At 36.4% G+C, this 26,715-nt stretch overlaps 1 protein-coding gene across 5 annotated transcripts in view; it reads left to right on the top strand.

Annotated features, from left to right (window-relative positions):
* Window positions 1-26,037, top strand: part of LOC131063517 (uncharacterized) — a 107,606-nt gene extending 81,569 nt beyond the window's left edge. For 3 of the 5 annotated variants that reach the window (XM_057997369.2, XM_057997375.2, XM_057997381.2), the window contains 3 exons: window positions 14,947-15,492; window positions 24,517-24,639; window positions 24,810-26,037. In XM_057997369.2, coding sequence (XP_057853352.2) covers window positions 14,947-15,492; window positions 24,517-24,639; window positions 24,810-25,625 — 1,485 coding nt within the window. In that variant the 3' untranslated portion in view covers window positions 25,626-26,037. The remainder of the gene's footprint in view (window positions 1-14,946; window positions 15,493-24,516; window positions 24,640-24,809) is intronic. The other 2 variants (XM_057997383.2, XM_057997388.2) reach the window with 2 other exon arrangements.
* The last annotated feature ends 678 nt before the right edge of the window (window positions 26,038-26,715 follow it).

The raw sequence follows: 26,715 nt of genomic DNA, 5'->3' as shown, positions 1-26,715 counted from the left end.
TTGCCCAATCTACCAACTTTATACCTTCCATTACTTTGCCAATGAAGTAAAACATCCAAGGTTCAAATATGTAAGCTTATGGACATCCCATGACTCGACTCATCATCAGCACAAGATCAACATATTGTTGCTTAAAATCCATGCTGGTGATTTGCTTGGGCAACTTTGAAATGTGAGGCTTTGGCTTCTGCATCCATATCTTATTGATCATTGTAGTGCATCTCTTCAAGCCATAATTATAAATCAAAGTTGCTCTTTCCTTGGTCTTATACGTCATGGACTCGAATGCAGTAATTCCAAAAGTTTCCCCAATTGATTCAGCTGTAAGATTTGCCAAGAGTTTGCCATCAAGTGCCAAAATTGCTCTTCTTTCAGCATTGTAATGCTTCACACATTCCATAATCAGCTCCACGCACTGGATGGTAGGAGGGAAGCCGATAGTTGCTACAATTCCACTTCTGACTATTTTATTGGCAATGGCTAATGGAGGACGTCCGTCTGTTCCAAATACTCTCCTTTTGGACTCTCCCAACTTGAAAGTTCCCAAGTTGGTGTTGCTGACTTCTCTCCATTTTGAAATAATTTGTCTCTTGGAGAAATCCTCTTTGTTCGTTCTTGATTTGTGCTTGTCAGGAAGTATTTGCTGCCTTGCTGGATTCCGCCATTCCTCCAAAATAAGATTCTCCTGATAATAAAAAACTTCACTACGACTTTCTTCACTTTTCTCTTGCTTCAGATTTCTCCAACACTCGTTGTGAAGAATGAATTCCAAATCCTTGCTTAAATAGAAGTCATCCACTAAGTTGCTATGTTGGCGAGGAGATAAATTTAGCAGTTGCATTCATTCCTTTCAATCATGCGTCATGTTTCCTTAATGAAAAGGAGACAACTCGCCATTCTAGTGGACCCCGCCATCATCTTTGAGTTAAAAAATAGGAACTTCTATAATTTCCCAAGTTGTGCCTCATTAATATGAAATATTCCTTTTGCATGTCGCGAACACATACTTTACAAGATTCTTTCTATCTTGGGTGTACAAGAGATATTTTGGAAGATTTTCTTTCCTTGGAGGAATTTTGATAATCTTTTCCATTTCTAAAGAATTTCCGAACACTTGTCGATCTTGGAGAAGGAAAATTCTTCCTTGGTAAAATTTTACCTTGAAAGAAATTTTTGGATGCTCGTGTATACTCTGTCCCGAAGGGAGAATTTTCTTACAACCAACCATTTTTTCATTCTCAAGGAATTTTGTCCTGTCTGGAGTTTGGAGGAGAGAAATTCCCAACGCTTAGTCAATTTTTTCACTTCCAGGAATTCTTCACACTTGGGCGCACTCGACTGGTAGAGGAGGAATTTGACTTGTGAGGAAAAATCCTCCTTGATCATGGAATTGGGCCATCCTCTTGTCCTTGAGTGCATTTTTGATGAGGTGGAGGAATTTGACTTAGGAAGAAAAATCCTCCTGTCCTTGGTTTTGGCGCTCTTCATCTAGCCTGGAGCGCATTTTTGAGGGAGTGAAGAATTTCCTTCAAGAGGAAAATTCCTCCTTGACCATGTTTTAGCGCTCTCCTCCTGTCCTTGGGCACAAATTTGATGAAGTGAAGGAATTTTGCCAAGGAAGGAAAATCCTCCCTGGCATGTGTTTTGCTCTCTCCAACCTGCTTGGAGCGCATTTAGGAGGTGGTGGAGGAATTTTGACTTAGTTAGAAATTCCTCTATGATAAGGTTCTAGTGATCTCCTCCTGCCTTGGGCGCAAATTGGAGGTAGAGGAGGAATTTGGTGTTGGGAGGAAAATCCTCCATGACAAGTGAAATGCGCCCACCTTGTAGTCTTGAGCGCCATTTGGGGACGAAGGAGAAATTCTCAGTGAATGATGAATTATTCCATGCCTTAGAATAAACTTTCATACCTTGCCATCTCGAGAAAGAATTCTAGACAGCCAAAATTTATAATCGTCTACCCGCTTTTCAACTTTTCCGGATTCAGAACTCGGATATTTAGGAAAGTTTTGCCATTAGTGTCCTGCCAGTTGCCAGAGATAGACCTGCCAAAAATAGACTTACTAAAAATAGTAAGTTCTTCCAAACATCAAGTTAGGGCAACTTGGGGCATAGGGACACTAAAAATAGACACTGCTAAAAATAGTAAGTTTGTTTAAACGCAAAATTAGGCCAATCAAGGACATAGTGAAACTTACTAAAAATAGTAAGTCCTTAAAGGGTTCTCACTCCATTGCTTCATTTAGATTTCTCAAAAACCTAAGTTATTGACCTCATTTTTTAAGTTTGAAGGGTAAAATCCACAAAATAGACAATACAAGCTTCAGACTTAGCCAAATATACTCAAAACACTTGCAGGCTTAACCAAAATTTGCCAAAACACTTGGGGACTTGGGGAAATTGAAGAAATTGCTGCCAAACAACCCAAAAGACCAGGTGGACCAAAAATGTAGGGGGTCCCCATTTGGAATGGGGTGATGTGTTATTAGGTCACAACAAGACCCTTCCACAAGTTCTCTCTGATTTGCCAGTAGGTTTGGATATAATTTGGATGTCTTGCAAGGGGAGTGTCATGAATGACCCTCAAAATTTTCGTCAACTTTCATTCATGCACTAAATAAATTTTTTCCTTTTAGTAACTCACCTCATCTTCCACCCTGTACCTATCATCTTGAATCTTGCCATCCATCAACTTGCATGCAAAAGTGTTTTTGGAATACTCAACTAAAAGATGAGCCTCCCAATCAACTGAAATCTCCATCAAGGTGCATATAGTGGTTTTCTTGAAAAGGGCATTTGCGATAGTATTCCTCTTCACTTTCACATACTCGATATCAAAATCATATGCCTGAATTTTGTTGGCCCACTTTTGTTGTCTTTCATTCAATTGTCCTTTTGCTCCAATAAGTTTTTCAAACTGTTATGGTTTGTTCTAACCACAAAGTTTTCATCTACCAAATACTACCTGAATTTTGCTATTGCAGGCATGATGACAAGCATCTCCTTATTGTAGATGGAATATAATCTCTTTGCGTCATGGAGTCTCCTGCTTTCATAAGCAGTGGGGTACCACTCCAATCCCTTCACCTGAAGCATCACACTCCAAAACAAAAGGTTGAGAGGAATAAGGTAATGCTAGAAGAGGACAAGGGCTCGTTACCTCCTTAAGTTTGTTGAATGTGCATTGAGCCTCCTACCTCCATTTGAAAGCTCACTTCTTAGTGAGCTTTGTAAGAGGTGCACCAAGCTCAGAGAACCCATTCACAAACCTCCTGTAGTCACTACTTTGGCCAAAGAATCCCTCAACTTTGTTTATGTCTTCGGCAGTGGCCACTCCATTATGGCTTGAATCTTCTCCTGATGGACCTTCATTCCATCTGCACTGATCACATGCCCCAAGTATCTCTGTCAATCTAAACTAACACTTGAAGCGTTGGCAAACAAGGATTGTGATGATGCTCAATATCTCGTCAAGGTCCCTGAGATGATCCTCCCAAGTCTTGCTGTAAATAGGGATATCATCAAAGAATACCGATAAAAACTTTGACAGCTACTTATTGAAGATGTGGTTTGTGCTATTTTATGAGTTATTGTTGCTGCTGGGTGAGTATAGGGGCTTGTTTCATCCCACCTACAGCTAGGAGGCACAAATGTTGAAGGTTTTAAGAGTTAATGAATGTTGATGGGGCTGTTATCTCCTGCAAATCCATTATAACAGACCACAAATTTCCTACCATTTGCTGATGAAGGTATTGCATGTTAGTTTCTTTATGTTTATGCATTCTATGCCATTAATGTGATTTGGGCATATGAATTTCCTCTCTGAGTATTTGTATTAGCAGAATATGTAGAATGGAAACTTTATATCCGATTTATGAATTTTAGTAAACTCATTTATTGCAAGTGTTGTTGTTACTTTTGTAAAAAACTCAAAAAAAATCAGGCAGTTAGCTTTACATGAACTCTCCATGTTTCTAGCCCTCTTCATGGCATTCTGCAAGGTTTTTGGATCAAATGCTTTGAGCCATTTGAAGTGGTTCTAGCAACCCATCCATAAATTGAACAATCAACTTGTGCTAAGAAGCATCCGTGACAATGACTGGGAGTTTCTGGAAATTGGATATGTAAGAGTCAACAAGCCCCACCTGTCTCAACTGTGTTAGCTCTCTGAAATGTAGCTTAGGGTACTTCTTATCAAACTTTTTGATCAACCTCCAAGTAGAATTCGCATACCAGGTGATACTATCATGCCCCAAGGTTACTAACCCACGGTACCACGACTCGTGAGCTTCTCCATCTTGATGAAATGTTGTGTATTTAATGCCCTCTGTTTCTATCATGAGGTAAATTTGAAAGTATCTAATAATTATATGCATGAATTTGTAATGCACCTACTAGAACTGTCAAAGCTAGTAATGGTCAGTTTATCCACTCTTTATTGCAACTTCCTATTAGACCCATGTCCTCTATCTCCTCTGGGTCTATTCCTATACTTCACTTGACAAAAATCTGCAAAGGACATAGTTGCATGAAATTCATCACCCAAAGATTGCTACTCCCTCAAATAATCTGCCCAACTTTCACCACCTTCTTGCTGTCCTACTTGTTCTCTCGGCGGTGCTTCTAAGAATTAAGACATTAAAGGTTTAGAGTTGCTCTACTGGCTGTCTTCGAGTTGTTGACCAGAATATTAGTGTTACTTCCCTCTCCGTGGTTGCCATTGTTCCCATGATCCCCTGATTTATTTTATTAATGGTTTGCATCATTTGAGTCATTAATTGAACCAAATGGTGCTGTCCTCTAGTCAAATCATTTAAAATCTGCATAGTACTAGAGGTTTGCCGTTCATTCTATTGTCCACACCTCCTCCTTCGGAATCCAAACTTAGAAGATGTCTTCTCTTGTAAGTGATATATTTTGCCCCCTCCAGATTCTTGAATTAATTTCAGTCATTAAACTTGTCACATTATCCTCTAGGAAGATAAGATCACTTGCTCTGATGCTACTATTATGTAATGTACCTTTTTGGGATATTACTATATTTTGACCTAAAATCACAAGTTCAATTAAAATAAGAGATATAATTCAGTTAAGAGTATACATTTACCATTTGAAATGTCCTTAACAAGATTAATCCTGGTTTAGGTCCTACAATCATGTTAGTCAACACTTGAAACATAATTCATGAGACCAACCATTTTCATATGGGTTCGGAATCCAATAACATATAAGTGCTTATATGATCAATAGCATTAACAATTATCTAAAGCATATTCCTATAGTAACTGTATTCGGAATCAGATAGAAACTTCGCAAACCTCAATCTCAAGGATAGTTATCCTTGTATTGCGAGAGCATGGGTGAAAAATGATCCAGTCCATCCCTCAGTCCACTTTGGAGGTGCTCCATCCTCCTTAATCAAGCCTAGGAGCACTAATCAGCCTCCCAACCCACAAGCACTACATCTTGGGGTGGCATGCTTGATAAGTGTATGAGACTACCCTCTCCACCAAGCTTGGGAGCACACATATGCCTCCCGACCTATGAGCACTCCATCTTGCGGTGGTTTACTTGATGAAAGATAGGTCGGATCTTCACCTCTTGTGAACTTGAAAGGTTGATTGGCCTTCCCGTTTTGCAACCATTTCTACCCAATTCAAAACATATTACCTATATGAATATTATAACATATTTATCAAATAGAAATATAGTAAATTTTACTTAAATTGGGAAGCAATACTCAAATTGGAACTAATGCAATTACTCAAAATTTTCCCTATATAATATCAGCAAATAATAATAATTGCATTTATACACCCATATCATATTTTCACACATAAACTAACTAATTCTAGGCTGATAAGAAAAAGTCAGATTTCTGCTCTTAATCAGATCAGATTACTTATTTTCTTCTCTTTCTTGATACGCCCTCGCAAGTGATCAGTTCTCCTTCTTATACCTTTGGGTGAGGAGGAGTCACACCCTTTCAATATAGTTGTTTCTTTAAAAGAGACACCCTTTCCTAATGAATCGCTGTAATAAATGTATGACTAATTTTATTTTGTATGCTTTATGAAATCGCTGGCCTGCCAACAACTCTTAATTAATTTTCACTCGTTTGTTTTGGTAATTGTTATTAAATGTTATTCATCTTGACCTTGATTGATACTCTTAACTGAGTTGCTGCTATTTATTAATTTAATCGTGTAAGTTTGAATATAGAAAGGCTGCAATCTGATTTTTTTAATAAAGCCCTAATCTCTTCTTTTAGTGGGTAAAGACTGGACATTACATGTAAAGACCTAGCCAACTTCTATGCAAAAATTAATCACTTCTCAGTCTTTATTGGATAAGCCTTTTTACAAGCAGTTTTGTTCATTCTGATTTGCAAATGTTATGTTGTTTGTTTGCTGGTTTTGTATTGCAATGATTTTTCTTGCACATTCATAAACCAAACGTGGCATTCATAAATAGGAAATAGCTGATAACAATGATATTTTCATACAGTAGATTGCTGTATAAGAGCAGATTATAGAGATAACCTCAATAACCAGCAAGGTCACCCTTCTGAATAAGCTAGAAGCATTATTCAATGCTGATATTCCACCCAAAATGAACAGTCACCAATACAAAGACCTTCATTTGGTTTATGAAGCTTCCAATTCTTATGTCTATTGCCAGACTTGATTACCAATGCCTCCCAACTTCCCCAAACAGTCACCCACTCTAGCTATAATGGCCAAAAACGCTTGATGTTTGTGCCCAAAAAAAGATTAATTTCGAAAATCACTCAACCTGCCTCGTGTCAGTTATGATTGGATGCTCACAGCAATTAAAATTGAATTGCCTAGACATAAATGTTTTCTTTGCCAGTATTTTTTATGCCAACAATACTCATGATAGCAGTAAATATACTCAATGCCAAACCAAAACAATTATTCATGGCAGCACAAACCCTCATATCATGGTGTCTAACCTGATATCAACCAATAATAGCAATCGCCCAACAATCTTTTGCTCTTTGACTCTACTGTAGTCTTCTAATATATCATTCCAATGTCTTCCTGTCAACATCTTGCAAATACCTTAATAATCTGTCTTGCAAGACTTCACAAATTATAAATCTTCAATTGATAACTCCTCGCGGAACCCTGTGTGATTCCATCTGCAATCAACTGGGGTAGATGTCTCACTATTGAAACCGATTCCCTTAGGGTTTTTGTACTAGGATTTTCTTCAACAAGAAGCGCAAACTCCACAATAGAGAAAAATAAGCAACCATGAGCAAATGAGGTCTCAAATCATCTTTTATATTTTCCCATTGAATTTTCTCGAAGGGACCTATTAATTTCCTACAAAAAATATTTTGTTAGAGCACCTATATAAAGTGACTTTTAATATTTCCCTTTTGATTTACTTAGTCAGTTTATAAAATTATTTAAAGTCATTCGTAAAAGTTGCTTTTTTGGACAATTTTATTTATTTAATTAATTTACTCCATGATTTTACTTGAAATTAGCCTATGGGAATAAAATTGGCTAAATGGGTCTTTTTTTTGCTACTACAAGATTACGAATAGGCACTACAAAAACATAGATTAGTATTCTTGCATGGCAAAAAAATTTCAATGCTCACCAACTTCATCAACAAGTCTAATGGCATTTTTTAAGGTATCAACCTTTTTAACAATGCCTCAAACAATATATGTATCATTCATTGTGCTTGCATCTAGTTTGAATAGAGTACTAGTATGTTCTTCTCTTGAGTTCAAGGAGCACTTAGCACTCATCACTCACCAATACATATATCAGAACTCATACATCATCTTTCATCAATACATCAATAAATCAAGCAATCTATCAACCAGCACAAATCAAATCAAGCATCTATCAATAAACAAAGATCAAATCAAGCAATCTAGACTATTATGAAGAAGTAATTGGGAAAAAACTTGAATGATTATTTACAAAGATCGAAAAGATCTTATAGAGTTACAAGGACGATGTTTCTAAGTAAGAAACAATCGTAAAAATAGAAAGAAGCTAATATTACAATATATTTACATAATTGATCATTAATAATAAGAATATAACATATTCTAACACCCTCCCTTAATGGTCAATCTGTCAACAACACCAAGCTGCCCCCCGAATTTGGCAAACTTATTTGGGCTGAGAGACTTGGTGAGAATGTCTGCAGTCTGATCCACAGTTGGAACATACTACAACTAAACTGAGCCGTCTTCAACAAGATTCCGAATAAAATGACAATGAGTTTCCACATGCTTGGTTCTTAAGTGGAAGACAAAATTCTTGGCAATTTTGAGAACTCCTTGATTATCACAGAACAAGGGAGTTGGACTTGTTGGAGATATTTGCATATCTGCAAGCATCCGACGAAGCCAAACTACCTCACAAGCTGCCTTAACTGCTCCTCGATACTTTGCTTCTGTTGAGGAGAGGCACTACCTGTTGCTTTTTACTAGTCCATGTAACTGCACCAAATCCCAAACTGAACACATACCTAGATGTTGATTTCCTATCATCAATCAGACTTGCCCAATCTGAATCGGTGTAACCACTGAGTCTAGGATTGTGACTCTTAATGTAAAGAAGTCCATAATCAGAAGTGCCCTTCACATAACGCAGCACACGCTTCGTTGCTACCCAATGATAAGCCTTGGGGGCTGTCATGAAGCGTGAAATGTAGCTCACTGCAAAACTGAGATCAGGTCTAGTGGTAATGATATAGATGAGACTGCCCACTTGTTGCTTGAACGTTATTTCATCCACAGGAGGAGAATTAGATTTGGCTGACAACTTTAGTCTTGTCTCCATAGGTGTGGAAGCAGGTTTACAATCCTACATTCGAAACCTGTCAAGCAAGTTCCTAGCATACTTAGACTGAGAAATAAAAATGCTACCATTAGTCTGCCAAACCTCAACACCTAAACAATTATGGAGAAGCCCCAAATTTGTCATGTCAAAAGCCTTGCATAGGTCTTGTTTGATTCTGCAATCAAATGTGCTGAACTGCCAGTAATGATCAAATCATCAACATAGACAACAAGAAAGAGAACATCATCACCAGAGTGTTTTATATACAGATTTGTGTCAAAAGGGCTACGCTGAAAACCATGAGCAACCAAGTATTGATCAATCTTGTTATACTCATCGTTGAGGAAGGCATTCTTAACATCCATCTGATGGACTGTCCATCCAAATTGAGCTGCAATAGCGAGAAGAAGACGAATTGTACTCATCTTGGCAGTAGGAGCAAAAGTCTCCTCATAATCAATGTCCTCCCGTTGTGTGAATCCTCGAGCAACCAATTTGGCCTTGTATTTATCCAAGGTACCATTTGCATGATACTTGACCTTATACACCCATTTGCAACTAATGGGCTTCTCTCTTGGAGGAAGATTAGAGAGAACCCAGGTGTTGTTCTTCAAAAGGCTCTGATATTTTGCGTCCATTGGTTGTTCCCACTTTGGAATCCCTTTTGCCTCTGCATATGTTGGAGGCTCATAAATACTATGAATGTTGGCCATGATAGCAAAATTAACTGTAGGCTGTTGTTTGCTCTTGTTTCTAGATGATCTACCCTCAATGAGCTCATCAGGACAAAGATCACTGATGGTCTTAGCCCACCATTTAGGTCGGAGAGTAGAAGAACCAACATTAGATGTAGGAGGAATAACTGGAACAGGAGGTGGAACATGATCTGGAATAGATGGAAGATTAGCATCATTCGGAGGAAATTCAGGTAGTGCATCATCAAATTTAGAATCTGCATCATCGCTCCCATCAGGTGAACCAAATGGAAGACGGACACCCAAATTAGAAGCCTTCAAAGGCTGGTGCTCAAAATTTTGCTCAGACAAGGAAAGCTGAAATGGTCCTCGTTCTTCATCAAAGACAACATCACGATTGAAGATAAGACAATCAGTGTCTACATCAATCAGCCGGTAAGCCTTGTGGTTGTCACTGTACCATGTAAATATAAGCTTCCGACTCTTGGAATCCAACTTGGAAAGCTTTTCATTTGGAATCCATACATATGCTAAAGAGCCAAAAACTTTCAAATGACTGATCGTGGGTTTGTGACGAGTCCAGGCTTCCTCAGGAGTCTTCCCCTTAACAACATGAGTGGGAGACCTATTAAGGAGATAGACTACAGTTACACTGCTTCTGCCCAATACTTCTTAGGAACATTCCTGTGTTCCAACATAGACCTAGCCATTTCTGTAATGGTGCGGTTGCGACGTTCTACAACGCTGTTTTGTTGAGGGGTGTATGGTGTGGTTAACTGACGTTTTATGCTATGTGTATCACAGAAAGTGGAGAAAGCAGTAGAACAAACCCCCCCTCCCAATTATCAGACCTAAGAGTAATAATAGAACAACTAGACTCTTTTTCTACTAAGGCCTTAAATTTTTGAAATACAGGAAACACATCTGATTTCTGTCTAAGAAAGTACACCCACATTTTACGATTGAAATCATCAACAAAAAGCAAGAAATACTTGCACCCAGTAACAAAAGGTGTATTCATTGGACCACATACATCAACATGGATCAACTGTAGTACCTTAGAGGCTCACCATGAGTCACCATCCTTGAACGGTGTCCCGTGTTGCTTCCCAGCCTGACAAGCTTCACAAACTCATTGATTCTAAGTTTGAATTTTAGGTAGGCTAGTACTAAATCTTCCCAAACAAGCTGAGAAAGGTAGTGAATGTTCAAGTAGTTGGTGCCAAAGATTGCTGATAGAAGATGATTTAGCTGCGAAGGCATGCTCAAGAGAATCACCCGTATCTGCAGGTCCGTAAAGACCATGATCCTCAATGCCAACAGCTATAGTAGTGCGTGTGGCACGATCAACAATTGAACACCTATGTGCACTGGATATCACATCAAGATGAGGAGAATGCTGCATAATCTGGCTCATTGAGAGTAGGTTTAGTTCCATGCCAAGAACATAGTATACATTGAGGAATATAAGATTCCTCCCACCAGACTATATCTGAATGTTGCCCTTATCGACAATGGTATGCTCTTCACCTCCTGCAAAAATGACTGAATCAGTATAGGGAGAGAATTCTGTAAACCAATCACGCTTGTGAGTGAAATGTTGAGAAGCACCAGAATCTATATACCAGGTAGAAGACTTCACATGGTCTACAGGTCATTTTGCCATGAAGGCGTAAAAGGAAGACTCTTTCTTCTCCGTGTGCTCAATGACATTGGCTTTAGGTTGGGACCCTCCCTGCTTCCGCTGTTCGGAAGCCAAACGATTGCGACAATCCTTGATCATGTGGCCATATTTATGACAGTAATTGCATTGAACCTTTTTCTTCTTCGAACCATCCTGGGACTGACTAAAGTCCTTTTGCTGAGATGTCTGAGATGATTGAGCTTTGCCTTTATCCTTGTGAAAGAATTGGGTTGTGGTAGGACGACTCTTTTCCCAAAACAAGATCATCAAGGTGGTGGTATTCGAAGATTGTCATCATCCGTTGCTTCCATGTGTTGTAATTCTTGCCGTTAAATCTTTGTCTGCCTTCCAACATTAAGTTGGTCAATGGCACCATCTAGCACGCTCCCCAATGCACGAAAAATGAAAAACAAAGAATAGGTGATAGCATAGAATCCGAAGCATGAATTTTCCATGTTCACGGCAAGTGAAGGACGACCAGCCTTGAGAATTGCTTGTTTGCAATCATTTCCAAGAAATTCATGATGTGATTGGCTGCAAGGAATTTGCTATGATGTATTGATCCAAATATTATTGATGCTATGATTTATTGATCTAAATATTATGATGCTTTGATGTATGGATTTGAATATTATCATAGTTTCTTGTTACTTAATATTATTAATTTCAGATTTTAGTGATTATTATTGTTTGCAGGCCTAAAATCAGGAATATCCCAAAAAGAGGCATTACATCATCCTTAAAACTCTTAGTCCACTTTGTTGGGTTTTTGTCCTTGATCAAGATTGGGTTTTCATCCAAACTTGATAAGAGAAATAAGGGTTTTTGTCCTTAATCTCTTGTGAACTTGGAAGGGTTTTCGTCCTCCCTATTTGCATGTCACTTCCTCAAATTCAAGAGTGATTGGTTGAATGCTTGATTGATTTATTGCTGATTGCTTGATGGAACTTTTCTGATTGATATTTCTTTATGGATTGATGAGTGATTGCATAAATGATTTGGTGCTTGAATTATTTCTTGAATGATGGTCTTCCCAAGAAATGGTCTCCCTTTTATATCTTATTATTGATGGAGTCACAATCTTTCATCATTGGTACCTTTTGAAAGATTATAACCCTTCATTCTTAATTGTTGCCTTGAACTCTAAATCCAATTTTAATTGAATATCTTTCATCGTAGGAAATCGCTGCCCCTGATATTTTTTAATTTATTCTCTAATTGACTCCTCTAGAGAATTACTGCTATCTTCATTTCAAATGCTTAGGTTACGAGTTTAAGGGCTGTGATGTCATATATTTGGCAGGGGCATGACATTTATCTTTGAGTATTGTTTGTTGAGGAGGAAGTATGCAATCCGTGTTCTCTAGGGTGAACATAAGAGGGTTGAATTGCTTAACATCTCTCAACTTACCTTTGAGATAAGGAGACCTTGCCAAATGAAATGGGATGGCATAAGCATGAAAAAAAGATTGAACATTGAATCATCAACTTGCTCACGTTTTTGCAAATTCTTTAACCCTATTAATGTATTTTCCTAGTTGTCGAAGTGGCCTTGTTGTTGCCTATATTACAGCTCTCTTGACCGAATGCATTGGAATAGTCATCAATATGGATTGCATTGTTCTGGATGGATGTTTCTTACTTTTACTATTACTAATATTTTTGTTTTTCATTCTCTCCAACCAACTTTACCATTTCAATCCATTGCTCCAGTGTTATATCTTTACAAAGTCTAATCCCATGTGCATTCTCACCCAATAAATGGTCTGTAACCCTACTATAGCTCTCATGATAATTAGCGTTGCAAACATGACAACCAATTCTTGCTGCCCCCTGTATTTTTACTTTTATTAGTACTTAAAATTGGTGGCAATTACAGCAAGGATTTTTTGGGATTGAAAGAACTTTTTTCAAATTTTTTAAGAGAGGATGAAGGGAATGCAAAACAGTCTTGTGGAGTTCCAGTAGACCCCGTGTTTGGATTTTCAAAACGAGAAGAATGATTCGTTCTGTTTATTTCAACTTCTTCACATTCACATTGTCATCATTGCTGTTAGTGCTCATTCTGTGGTGTTTTTCGATAACAATAAATTGAAACCAACACATTTTGAAACAAATTACAGACTTTCTAACAAGCTAAAAAACTGGAAAAACAAGAAGTCAAGATGACATATGTTGATGCAATGGTTGTTGCTGCAACAGTTGATGTCTTTTTTGTAATATTGTATTGAAGAAAAAAGGGTCCCTTTAAAAATACTGTGTGAAACTTGATACCTTAATGCTTTTTGTATTAACAATTTTTTTGCGCCTTTTAGTAGGTAAGGGCAGCGGTAGGTCTTCAACAACAGACATTGGCACCTTATCATAGCCTTGAGCATGCAGTTAATGGCAATATGATAGAATGAATGTATTAAGTTATTGTTTTGTATATTAGGGTGAATAAGGGGTGCCGGAGGGTCTGTGGGACCTCCATGCCCCTTTTAAACCCATTGAAAAATTGCTAGTGTCTTTTTTTAATAAAAAAACATTAAATGTACTGTGATATCTGTAGGGGACACTTGGTTTGCCCTCAAGATGGTCAAGAGACATCTGAGACATCCCCAATCACCTCAGGGATGACTAGGTGATTTGTAGTAGTTTCCTGCTGTACTCAATAATGGGAACACTTTTCATGAATGTTTCCAACTTTTCTTTGTTGGGGGGTGACAAATGGATGTCTGTTGATGTCTCGTTCACCCTAAAGCACCTAAGGGGGGGCATGTCCGCATGTAACAAATATTTACACCTTTGTACATTGTTATAATGTTCATTTAGCACCAAAAACAATAAGAGGCATGATATTTCCAGAGTCTGACTCAGTTACACTTTATCTATTGATGTTGCATTAGAATATCTATAAGTTCTATTAGACATGATATGGATAGCAAGAGTACAAGTACTATATGCAGCCATGCACCCTTTTATGATGTATCCAAAAATACATATTTTTCATTTACACGACACATTAACTTATCACTCCAAATTATCTCAAAATTTTACCTAGATAGAACATGCACATAAAGACTGAGTTTTATGGATTTGCTCTTTTGATTTGGAACCTGTGACCACTATCAACAAGAGCGATGCCTAAAGGGTCGATCTGATTCAGTGTCATGGGGCCTAAAATTTAAATCCAATTCAGCATTAGTGGGCCTAAAAGTTAAATTTGATTCAGCATCAGTGGTCCTAAAAATTAAAATCTAAATATCAAATGTGCTGAGCCCTTATTCTTAAGAATATTATGGCAAACAAGAACGAATTTTTAAGATTTCTTTGAACTTTTCTCTCCTCATTGTCTATTCTCCTATCTTTGTTTTCTTCTGTTTACTGAGGGCAAGCAGACCATGTAAAATTTGGAATCAGAAAACAACAATTTCATTGTTCATGCTATGTTCATAAAAGTTTTAGTGCAGTTCTAAAATATGTCAATCAAGTAGTGCACCATTTGAATTGCAACCTCCTTTTTATATTCCTCATTGCAAGATTCTTCTTGTGAAAATGAAAAACATTCCTAAAACTTATATTCTCTATAATTTATTTATTGTAGGATTTTTTAGAACTCTTCCGATGGGTTTTTCGTAGACTTTACTAATTTTCTTTGTGTTGTTACTTGAAAATATTAATATATAGTAAACTAAAGTAACATTAACAGTTCTTCTGGGTATTCTAAAATGTTAATCATGTTTTACAGATGCAGCATAATAATCAAGAAGTAGTTAATGTGCGCTCCTTTTGTCCTGGACATGCAAATGATGCTCACCGTGGATTTGTTGAAGAAGGATCAAATGTTAAGGACACATGTGAAACTCCAATCAAAGATGATGCCTCTGTTCCAAAAAAGCAAAGACGGAGAATGCTAAGACATAGGATTAAGTCAGCAGTTAGATTGAACAGGTGCAAAACTGTCAGTAGAAACAAGATGCTGTTTGTAGATGATAGCTTACACACTGACAAAAGTTCCATTAGCAGTTTTCTAAATCTAACAGGTACGAGTGAGCAGCAACAAGTTCCAAGGTTATCTGACAAAATGCAAAATAAGGATGCCAATATAGGCCCCACTGAAGGGAGTGTTTTGAGTAAATTGAATACAAATGGCATTGAGAGAAATAAATTTATTGAACTCAAAGAGGTCTTGAAAGCAAACGTTGCACCAGCTTCTCATGTGCGTGGGGTGTATTCATACTGGCTCCGTAAGCGTGTTCAGAAGAAAGGACCCCTTTTACAGAGACTTCAACAGGTATGGCTTGGTGCCTGAACTGCATTTTGAATATTTTACTGGATCTTGGGACATAGCACAAATGTCAATTATCTTGATTTTGTTGAAACTAATGTGCTTGTTTTCTCACATTGGACTACAAGAAATTTTTTTCTTTAGTGATACGCTGTTAACTAAAATTAAAAAATTGTTGTTTACAAATTAAATACTTCAATGAATCTTTATAAAACTATATATCATTGATATGCTTCACATAAAAATTGCACAGCGAAACACAGAAAAGTATGCATGGCTACCATGACACAACTTTTCATGTATATTGCATAAGTCCATCAAATTGATTGGCTGTTTGCTGGATACATCTATATTATACTATAAAATGCAACTAGATTTGAACATGTTTATTAGCTACATATTAGCTTTGGTTTGATAGTTACACTCACACACTTCCAGTTATTTACCTGTAGCAAATATTTGTGGTGATAACCTGTAAGATCTTACATGGATAATGATGGAATGGGTGTTAAGAAACAGGTATAAGAATCTTTAGAAACCAATGGGTCACAGATTCACTACCTTATTCAAACCTTTTGTGGCTAATGTATATCGATGACTAGTTTATCTTTCCATCATTTATTCATACATACATGGTGTATCTTCTCCATTCCAAATCAGTTGGTTTTAGTAGAGGGTGTGTGACATTTTACTGGTGTGGGTTGGAGTGGGATAGGGCCAATGGATATATTCTTTTTGATGGAGGGTTTTGTGTCAAATCCAGATTGTTTTTTGCAATCCAATTCAGGAGCACAAGTCTACGTTGATATCTCTTCAGCAAAGAGCCATGGATTGAAGGGTATCCATTCCACTAAAGTTGCCTGGGGCACTATTCCAATCTCATCCCTCTTGGTGTTGGGGCTCTTGCACTTAGTAAGACTTGAGCCTGATTGACCCATTCAGAGCTATTAATCTTCACTGGTAGAGCAAGGGCCCTTTGACAGGGATTATGAATTACGGAGGCATAATTTTGTAAGTTTGATTGGCATCAAATTGGTAATGGGGTCTAGGAGGTGGAATTGCTGGGTGGATGGGGTTCATATATGTTTAGGGGTGTGGAAGGTTTTTTGGAACTCTTTCTATCCATCTGTATTTCTAATTTTAGGTGGAATTTAGTCTGGGAAACGAGGAATGCAATTTTGGTCTTGAAAAATATACTAATGGAAATATGTAAAGTTCTTGGTCATAGATGTTGTTAATGGATGTTTTGGTGACTAACAATCCCTTTTACGGTTGGTATTTTATAATAATATTTCGTAGATTTCATTGTTCCTCCTGTCTGGTTTTGTAGTTTCTTATCTGTTTCATGTGTTTTAGCTTTTTCTGTATTGATATACCAAAGTGTTCAATTGAAATGAGCCCTTGCATGTCAACATTCTTGAGGGCTCTTTTTCATATTGCTGGCAAGCTTCTATTTCCTGATTCTCCTGCAAATTATGTGTGTTAATATACTATAGTTGAGAAACTCAGTATCAGCAATAAGTCAGGTGACCAAATTCTTTTAAAAAACTTGGAGTCAGTAAAATCTCAGGGAAGAACATGGCAAATTTTCTGGAAATTATAAACACAAATTTACAAAATTATTCTTAAAAAATGTGCATATTACTGAATTTAGGGAACACATTAGCGTTTTCCTTCATAGGTAGATCAAAATTAGAGTTCAATACACATCATAGACCAAAAAGCGAGTTCAATACATATCAATGTCAAGTTTAAATATAACATAGTTCCCAAATTATAAATTTCTTCTACAAATCAAGCTCATAAAAGTCTGTTGTTGATGTCTGGTTGTGTTTGAACTGGATGGAATAGCTGAAAGTGATGCTGAATAAGAGCTGATTTGTTGTTCTTCAATGACTGCAAGCTGAAAATCCCTTGAACCAACACTGCTGCTCAACAAAGCAGACTCCAAAACAGTGAAAGATGTCTTTTTCAATGCAAAAGTGCATTATGAAAATCACAGGAGTTCTTTGACAGATGTCACGAGTTTTTGGCGAGTAATTGATAAGTTTTTGACAAGAAATAACCAATTACTCGGCTGTGAGTTACTTGCGAACCAGTTTGGCTCATGAGGACTCATGAGCTTTGCGAGCAATTGGTGGGTTTTATAACAATATTATTATGCTGATAGGCATTCTACATTGGCTGCAAGGCATGGGGTATTATGTCATGATTGTGTACATAAAAACTAAAACATAGACAACATATACCAAAAAAACAAAACTAAAACTATAAAATAAATTTTAAGTAAATATAAGAACTGTTGAATATATAAAATATCTCTTAAATAAATAAAAATAGCTTTTCAATTCCCCCCCGTTTGTGGGGATAGGAGAGTTCATTGTTTTGAATCCGGAAGAGTAGATGTGAATTGGACTCCCCCAAAGGAATGGTGGCATAAACTAAACTTTGATGGTGTTGATGTTTGTAGCTACGGTTGGATCCTTCTATGGCCGACATAGCTTATATAATTGTCTAATTGGCCTATCGGCCTTAGACAATTATAGGTCCGATTTATAAACACATATATTCACCAATGAATTAATTATATGTGACCTGATTGCTTTTGTAATTATGATTATATCTTGTCTGGATGACCTCATATAAGTCTGCCACCCTTTGTGAAATAATATATTGCTTTGAGGGCCAACCCTTTGTGAAAGGGTGCCTCTCCCTCATATATATATGAAGTGGAACTTCATTCTTTGATAACTCATTCAGTGATTGCATCCAGCAGAGAAAATACACTCAGACCAGCGAATCCATTCCTTGACACAGAAAATTAATTCAAGAGCGAGTTCATTCAGCAGGTGAATTCAATCCTTGGCAAGCGAATTCGGTTCTCAGCAATGCGGATTCATTCTACAGTAGAGCGCAAGTCATATTGATATCATCCCTTGACTGATTGATGTCCTGCATCAGTTCAGACTGTGCATACAGCTGTATCATGCAAATTGATCCATTAATATAACTTCTAGGAGAGAAGCATCTTGTAAAGACACACCTGTAATTGATCAATATAATCAGAGGTTTTGTTGCTGGGTTTTTCACCTTCAAGAGGAAGGTTTTCCCAGGGTATTGTGGTGTTCTCCTTGTTCATTGTTTTAATTTGTTTAATTGCTAACCATGTGATCTAATAATATAACAGATGGGGCCTGAAGGGGGAACCCAGGTCCATTAGGTGTAGGTTGCATAATAAGAGACCACAATGGCGGTTGCCTTGGGGGCAGCAGCCATAAAACTTCCAAGGGGAACTGATAAAGAAGCTGAGGCACAAGCAATTCTACATGGTCTTCACAGTTGCAAAAATCTTAATTTAATTAAAATCCAAACTGAGGGAGATTCTCAAATAATAGTCAATGGCCTTGGAGAAAATGCAAATCGGAAACTTAGTAACATGTTGGTTTAGTGTTTGGAATTGGTTGAGACCATCCCAAAGTTTCGCATTAGACATGTTTACCTTGAGGCCAACGGTGTAGTGGATGTGCCAGCCTATGTGGCGATTAACATGTTGGGATTTTTAATAACTCCTAGCTCTATTGATTATTAACCTCTACAAATGAGAAGGAAAAGCCTTATATAGAGGTCTTGCTTACAAATGAATGGCCTAGATTGATTGAAGTCAATGGCCAAGATAATTCAAGACAAACCCTAATTAAGGTAGTTACAACCAACACCTTATTGACCAATGAGATCATTACAACATTTTAGACACATGTCCTTCTTTGAATTCAGACCAATAAGAAATGAGGTTAGGTACATTGAATTTAGTGCCTTCCACATGTATAGTGGTGATGAGTCAGGTTCATTGAACTTGGACATGTCGATGTGGCATCACTTGATTTGGTTGGGAATGATTAGGCACCACCTCAACATATATATCTTGTAAGGTTCCATCGTTAATCACAAATAAGTCTTTGAATCTTTATCAATATTTCTTGATATTGAACATTTCCAAACCTTTTGACGGATTGTGATATTCATATTCCCAAATTGCATCATCTTTGATCAAGTTTCCAACATTGCTCAACTCTTTTGAAACTATCTTGTTTGTTTCGTGATCATATTTCACTTTCACATCTTGACATTTGGGAATTTTCTTTCTTGTGATGTTTTGCATTGTTTTGCATTTCATTCTCATTTTTGGGAATCCTTCTTGTAATGGCTCTTCATCCTTGGAATCATAAAATTCACCTCCTTGTAGGATGTTCCTGAGATGTTTTCTTCTTTCCTTCATTTGTGTGCTGTCATTGTAAAGTCTTCTCCATGGCCTTGAACTTTGATCTTGGATTTCTAAAGGAAACCCAAGGTTGTTGTAAAATCCTCTCTGTAGAGCAATTCCAGTCAATCCCTTGCATGACTTGATCCTTGCAATCACTCCTTGGGTGTCTTGATATTTATGAATGTCTTGATGAAATATAGATCTTGAATTCCTCGCCATTCATTGGATTGTCATTGTGCATCCTCCTTGAAGTTCTTGAGATTGTCCTTGCAAATGCTGTACTCCCGATTTGGTGAGTCCTTTCAAGTTGTGAAGTTCTTTTTCTCTTGATTTGCAAAAGTATAACCCGTGATGTCCAAGCACTAGAGAAGGTGAGTCCAGGAATGTAGAGCGCTAGAGACATGATGTCTGGAAATTTTGAGTGCTAAAACCACTTGGACAGGGACAAAAGGCTTGGTGAGGAAATTCCAAGTGAATTTGGTGGATTTTATAAGGAGAAATCAACTTTAATTTTGCAAGTCCATGATGTAAATTAACCTTTGAATTGCATTCCTCACACACAGAATTTCACTTGAATTTTATATTTTTTGTCCAAGAATTTCACCATTCTTTTCTATTTTTCCTTCTTGTCAAGGTCGGAATATCTGACCTTGACAAGGAATTTTCCTTGTCCGGGTTGAATTTCAACATTTTTCATCCTTAGCCATTCAAAATCTTGAACTTGCTCCTGACAACAATTTTGCAACATTTTCTTACAACTTTTGCAACCTTGACAACATTTTACAAGTTTTGACAACTTTGACAATTTTGACAAATTGACAAGATTAACAAGATTTTGCAACTTTTAACAAAATTGACAACTTTTCAAGCTTTTGACAATATTTAGCAATTTCACCGTCAATCCTCGACTCGACATTTCTTTATGAATTTCTGACTTGATCACAGCAAGGACAAGACATTGTACTCCTAAGATATTCCAATGGTTGCTCAATAGACCTAACCTAGATTGACAAGACAAACCCTTCTCACAAACAAAGGTAAAGACTAAAACTATTGCCAAGCTAAGAGTAAGCAAAAATGACTAAGCTGGATAGCGAAAAAGTGGGGATCACTATTTGCAATGGAGCGATGTGTGAAAATGTCACAATAGTATCATTGGTTACACATATTTATTTAATGGTGCTAATTGCCTTTTAATATTTTATTTTACAATTGTGAAGTGGGATTATTTAGGCCAACTCTGCACTAGTGGAGGTCACAATGGATACCTGCCATCTAGGACATCCATCATCAACTTTATTTTAGTAGCCACAATGGAAGTCCAAGGACCACTAGTTGGAATTACACCTTTGGATGTCACTATTGGGATTTGAACTTGGGTCTCCATTATGAGAATCCAATGTTTTCACCAATTGAGCTCAATCCCTTTGATTCCCTAAATATCAATCACTTCAATTTCTTTATATTTAGTTATTTATGTAGTCTTTAGGAACAAATGCAAATTAATTTATGTAACTATTTATTTCTTTAGTCTTTAAGTGTTGATTTACCTTTATAACAATTTCTAAATTAATATACATTTTATGTTTCAGCTACATGTATATAATTCATATGGTTACACACACTATTAACTTATTATATGCTGCTTGTGATAATCTGAGCTTAATTCCCATTTTTAAGCTGCAAATATGTATATATTTGTGATTTTTATATGGATCTACCCAAAGTGAACCCATGTCCGCTATTTTTGCCATACCACCATACCCCAACCCAAATCTAAACCCAAACTGCTAACTTAGAATGCAATTAAGGATTCTAGTTGGTGCCACATTTAAGTTTTTATAATTCAACAAAAGTTATTCAAGATGTTAAAGTTAAACCTCCTTTTTGAAAGTCAATTAACTTATATTCCATGGGTTACCACTTAGTCCTGGCCAAGGTTTGACAGTTATCACTCTTAGCCTGAAAAGCTGTTCCAGAAAGCATTTAGTCAATAAAAATCACTTTGTACATTTTGCTAGTTTTAAACAAGACACTGTATTGTATGTGCAGTAGCTTTTCCTTCAATTAGGCAATTTCTCTATAAAAGCCAATGGCAATCTGTTTTTATTTTCTATATAACGAAAACTAGCTATCAATAATTCAAAGTCATAGAAGCAATAGTTTGAAATAAATCGCGATCAGTCGCAATTAATCGGGAATTGCTGCTGGTCCTGATTTTTTCTCCTCTCCAAAAAATCGTGGAAAAATCGGTCAACGATTTTGACCGATTTTTCCATATTTTTCTGGGTTTAAATCGTGTTTTTAATCGGAGGAAAATCACAAAAATAATCGGATTCCCTAAAAATGGCAAGGAAACCCTAAAATGACTACAAAACAATAAGAAAAAGCCACAAACATTTTATAAAGCATATTACATGATGTATTTAATTATCCCTGGTCGTCAAAAAGGAGAAATCAACAGAAATCACAAGGGTTTTTTGAGGAAGCAACGCAATGCACAGTCGGAATTTGGAGGAAGAATGTGCGCATTCCAGGAATTTTAAAAACATTTCGTATTCGATATTTCATCGAAATTTTTAGTTTGTTTTAGAATTTTTATTTTGTTGCAGAAATCCTTATTGGTTTCAGAAATTTATGGAAAATTTATCAAAAATTTATCAAAATCCGTTCGTGTTTTTAACAGAAATTTATCATTCTGAATGTATGAAATTTTTTATTTCTCTACATGTTTGCAAAGATTTTATCCCATCATATAATGTGTTAATAATTTATTTTACTATAATTATCTAATAATTTAGGAAATTTTTAATATACAGTTAATTTTTTAATATATGTTATTTAAATCAATTTTTTTTTATATTCACTATCGTGGAATCTGGAGGTGTCCTCGCTGAAGCGAGACTAATCCCCCAGTATGTACGACCCACTCACAAGGTAGCAACACACACAGAGCTAACACAGCCGGGGACTCGAACTCAAGACCATGGGGAGCATACCCACGCCTTAAGTTGCGATCCACGACCGGGTGAGCTAGGGCCGAAGCCCTATTTAAATCAATTTTATTTAATATACTGTAATTTATTAAATTGTAATATATTAAGATAAATTACTGTAATATACTATGATTTATTTTATATTTTTGCAAATTTATTTAATATTTTGAGTTAAAATACTGTAATATATTGTAATTTATTGTTTATTATTGTAGTATTTAATATTAGGGTAATATATCTTAAAACAAATAAATATATTTGCTTACAATATCTCTGTAGTATAAAATGACCTGAAATATATGAAAAAGTAGTTTTTGATTGTTTTTCTTCAATTTTCTACATTTTTTTTGTAAATCCGATTTTTTCAAAAAATCATATACTTTTGTTTTGCCAATTAATTCTCCAAATGATTAATGCTTCTATGTTCAAAGTACATTTAGATTGCACGAAATCAGATACTGAATGAGGCAAAGAATCATGTTTGCATGCATATTAAACAAAAGGAATTATTTTCCATCCAGAGCCAGCACTTTCATCTTGAGGTTTAGTCCACAGTAATCCAAATCTGTTCCAAGGAATGGTCAATACCATATATTGGTATGTTTAAGGATATAAGACCCTTAACTTAATCATTGTACCTGCTACTTGTGAGACAAATTCAGCTCCATGTAGCTGGTTGTTAGAACAGAATGTTATTAGGGGTTATACCCTTATAACATTTATATATTGTTATAGTATAAGGTTATAAATCCTTATATATTATATGCTTTATTATGCATATCCCATTTGAAATAATTATAATCTAATAACTATTAGATTAATAATTATTTATGAATGGGGGTTATCGAAAAGGTGTGACTAGTGAAGCCACCTATCCTCCTATATTTAAGGGGGTTCTCTCTCATTTGAGAGGTGTGTGAATTTGGAGATATATAGTGAGTTGTATCCTATGCACATGTGGTATTATTGGCCATGTGGAAGTATGTGGAGGATTTTCTCCCAGTTCAAGTCTATTTTGTTATAGACTATATTTTGCAAGTGTTTTAATAAATTGATTCTTTATGGGGTTTTTAAACCGAAAGGGTTTTCCCCATGTATATCTTGTGTAATTTGTACATTTATGCAAGTATTATTCTCATTTCATTTATTTTATATTTTGTTTATAATGATTAGTATCTTAAGATCCTAAGTTCCAATACTGGTAGATAAAACAGTTTGCCATTGAATTACATGGTGAAGCCCATGGACACATGAATGATTATGTTCAAATTAGTTATTAGTGTGTCTGGCCACTTGCCAAATTTTACAGAAGATCTTTAAACTGAGACCACTGGCAATTGTTTATGGTTTATATATTGTGGATGTTTTGGTATGTGTTATGGACTTGTGTTAAATCTGCATTATTCATGATTTAATGACTGTATGTCGCTGGTAGATGAAACACTTTGCCATTGAACCACACAGTGAAGCCCATGGACACATGAATGATTATGTTCAAATTAGTTATTAGTGTGTCTGGTCACTTGCCAAAGTTTACAGCAGATCTTTGGACTGAGACCACTGGCAATTTTTTTATGGTTTATATTTTCTGAATCATCTGGTATGTGTTATGGGCTGGTGTTAAATCTGCATTATTTATAAATTATAATTGAATGACTGTATATTGTTGAAACTTGCTGCTCTTTCTACCCATCATTCATCTGTCAGCACAAAGCGAACAAGTTGAGAATTACCTCCACAGAATGCTGAAATGTGATTTGTAACATTTTACAGGAAGAAACAGCGAAAATCCATGGCATCTTCAATCAAGATTCTGCTGGTATCAGGGAATACTTTGGTTTGAAAGAAGACTTATTGGATAAGCTAGTTGGATGTAGTTCTACAGATTTCAAAATGGTATGCCACATTCTTCTCTCTAGCTTGTGCTTATAACTCTTGTCCTTGTTCAATGAATAGGGTCATTATTGTTCACCTGTTGAAAGTGAGGGACAGTTAATTCACATGCTCAGTTATTTTACATGGCCTGTTCTTGTTGATCACATGAAAAATTGCTTTTGTTGAATCAGGTACTAAAAAAATTGAGAGGGCTTCAAAGAGGCCTGAAATCAGTTCGTTCAATGGCAAAAGTTGTTATTGAACGAGAGAAACTGAAAGCTCATTTAGTTTCGGACTTTCCATTGCTTGCTCAAACGAAGCTTTTTGCTTTGCAGAGGGAGTTAGGATTTATGTCTTGTTTCCTGTGCAAGTCATCTGAGAGCTTATTGCTCTGTGCACAATGCAAAAGAATATTTTGTTTTCAATGCTATAAACATTGGAAGGTTCAGGGTGTGAAAAGTTTCAGAATTTTAAGTTGCAAAAAGTGCTTTTGTATGGATTGTGAAGCTGTATATAAAGCTGATTCTGTAAATAGTCCATCAGAAAAATTCTCCATGAAGTCACCACAAACAGATGTTAGTCAAAGAATCACTGAAGTTCCAAAGTCTTCAGATTACTCATCAGATGCTACTGTCAAGCGAACTATGGGATGTGAAGTGGAGGATGCACCAAAGTCTATCACAAATGGAGTGTGCTCTGTATCTAAAACTGAAGTTGCTGAGGACACAGATTCAAAGGCTGATGCATCAGTTAATCCAAACAAGCAAGTGTTTGACAATACTTGTAATTTTTGTCCATTGACAGCAGATGCTGCTTCTTTTAAAGTGATAGATGGTCATCCGATGGATGCTAAAGGGAGGCAACAAAGCCCTTGTAAGACTGTATTGCTTTCTGACTTTACTGATGCTGTAAACCTAAATAATAGTTCATTAGGCAAGAGTCCATCAAATTATTGTGACAAAAATGTTCAGAAGACCTGTTCCAAGAGAAGAAAACCTGACACTTGAGTCCATATAATTTCTTGATTATGATGAGAGGATTACTTCTATTTCAGCTAGAGACAGAACTATGAGATATTTCTGTTAAATGATCTGTTCTGGCAAGGAAATTCATTGTACTGTATGTTTTCGCAGCCTTTACTTTTCTAGAATTAGTTGATTTCCTCTACTAGTCTTTTTCATGCCTAGTTGGACTGTGGAGGATTGTAATATTAGATCAGTTTTATTCAAGTTGCAGGGATGGTTTCTTTTTTGCCAACCCTCAAATTGAGAGAAGAATAATGATTAAGCCACCAAAGAGAATCAAAACGATGTTCAGAATCCATTATTGATGACAATCCTTTTGATAGGGCCAGACATGTAGCATAGTCAAAATTATTTGATTTCTTTGAGCACTGGAGTATTCCTGACATTTTTCCGATATTGGTTAGAAAGATTGTATTCTAGACTAATTACTTTTGCGAGAATTTCTTACTAATATCTGTTATCTGTTCTGGAATATATGGAGTCTGATTTCTGTAACAAGCCACCTGAAAGAGATTTCATTCACTTCTATTAACTGAATGTTAAATATTGATATCTGCATTGATTCTTTGGCTGATGGTGGGAGACTAGCCCATATGGTTTTAATGAGAAGTGTACTGTTTTTTGTACTTGATCTTTTGCGAAATCTAATCTAGAGTTGGCCAGTTTTAGCAAGCTTTATAGGTAATGGCCTTTAATGAATGGACAGTTGTATAAATCTTTTTGTAGAATTCCCCTTCTTTGTTGCTCAATGTCATCTTGTGCCTGGACCATTTCTGTGATTAGGAGTGAACTTGTGAGGCTTCGTTACAGGAGATCAAGGATGCAACTGGTTGTATAAGCAATGAGCATTCACCAAACCTAGATTCATTGCCTATCAATTTGCATGTTATGATTGATAAAATTACTTTTCTTTTGAAACATGTTTGTGAGCTCCAGCTTAGGTGTGATCCTCCTGGGAGTGCTCCTCCCAGCCCTTGGCACTCCCTGATGAGCATTATCAGATATTGTAGTGGCTCCTTCATAGTGATTGATGATGGCACTAGTGACTTCACCATTTCTGGTCTAAATGGTT

The sequence above is a fragment of the Cryptomeria japonica genome, chromosome 5 (genome assembly GCF_030272615.1).
Source record: "Cryptomeria japonica chromosome 5, Sugi_1.0, whole genome shotgun sequence".
NCBI lineage: Eukaryota > Viridiplantae > Streptophyta > Pinopsida > Cupressales > Cupressaceae > Cryptomeria > Cryptomeria japonica.
Note: the sequence above shows the minus strand (reverse complement) of the source record. Positions and strands in the feature narration are given on the sequence as shown.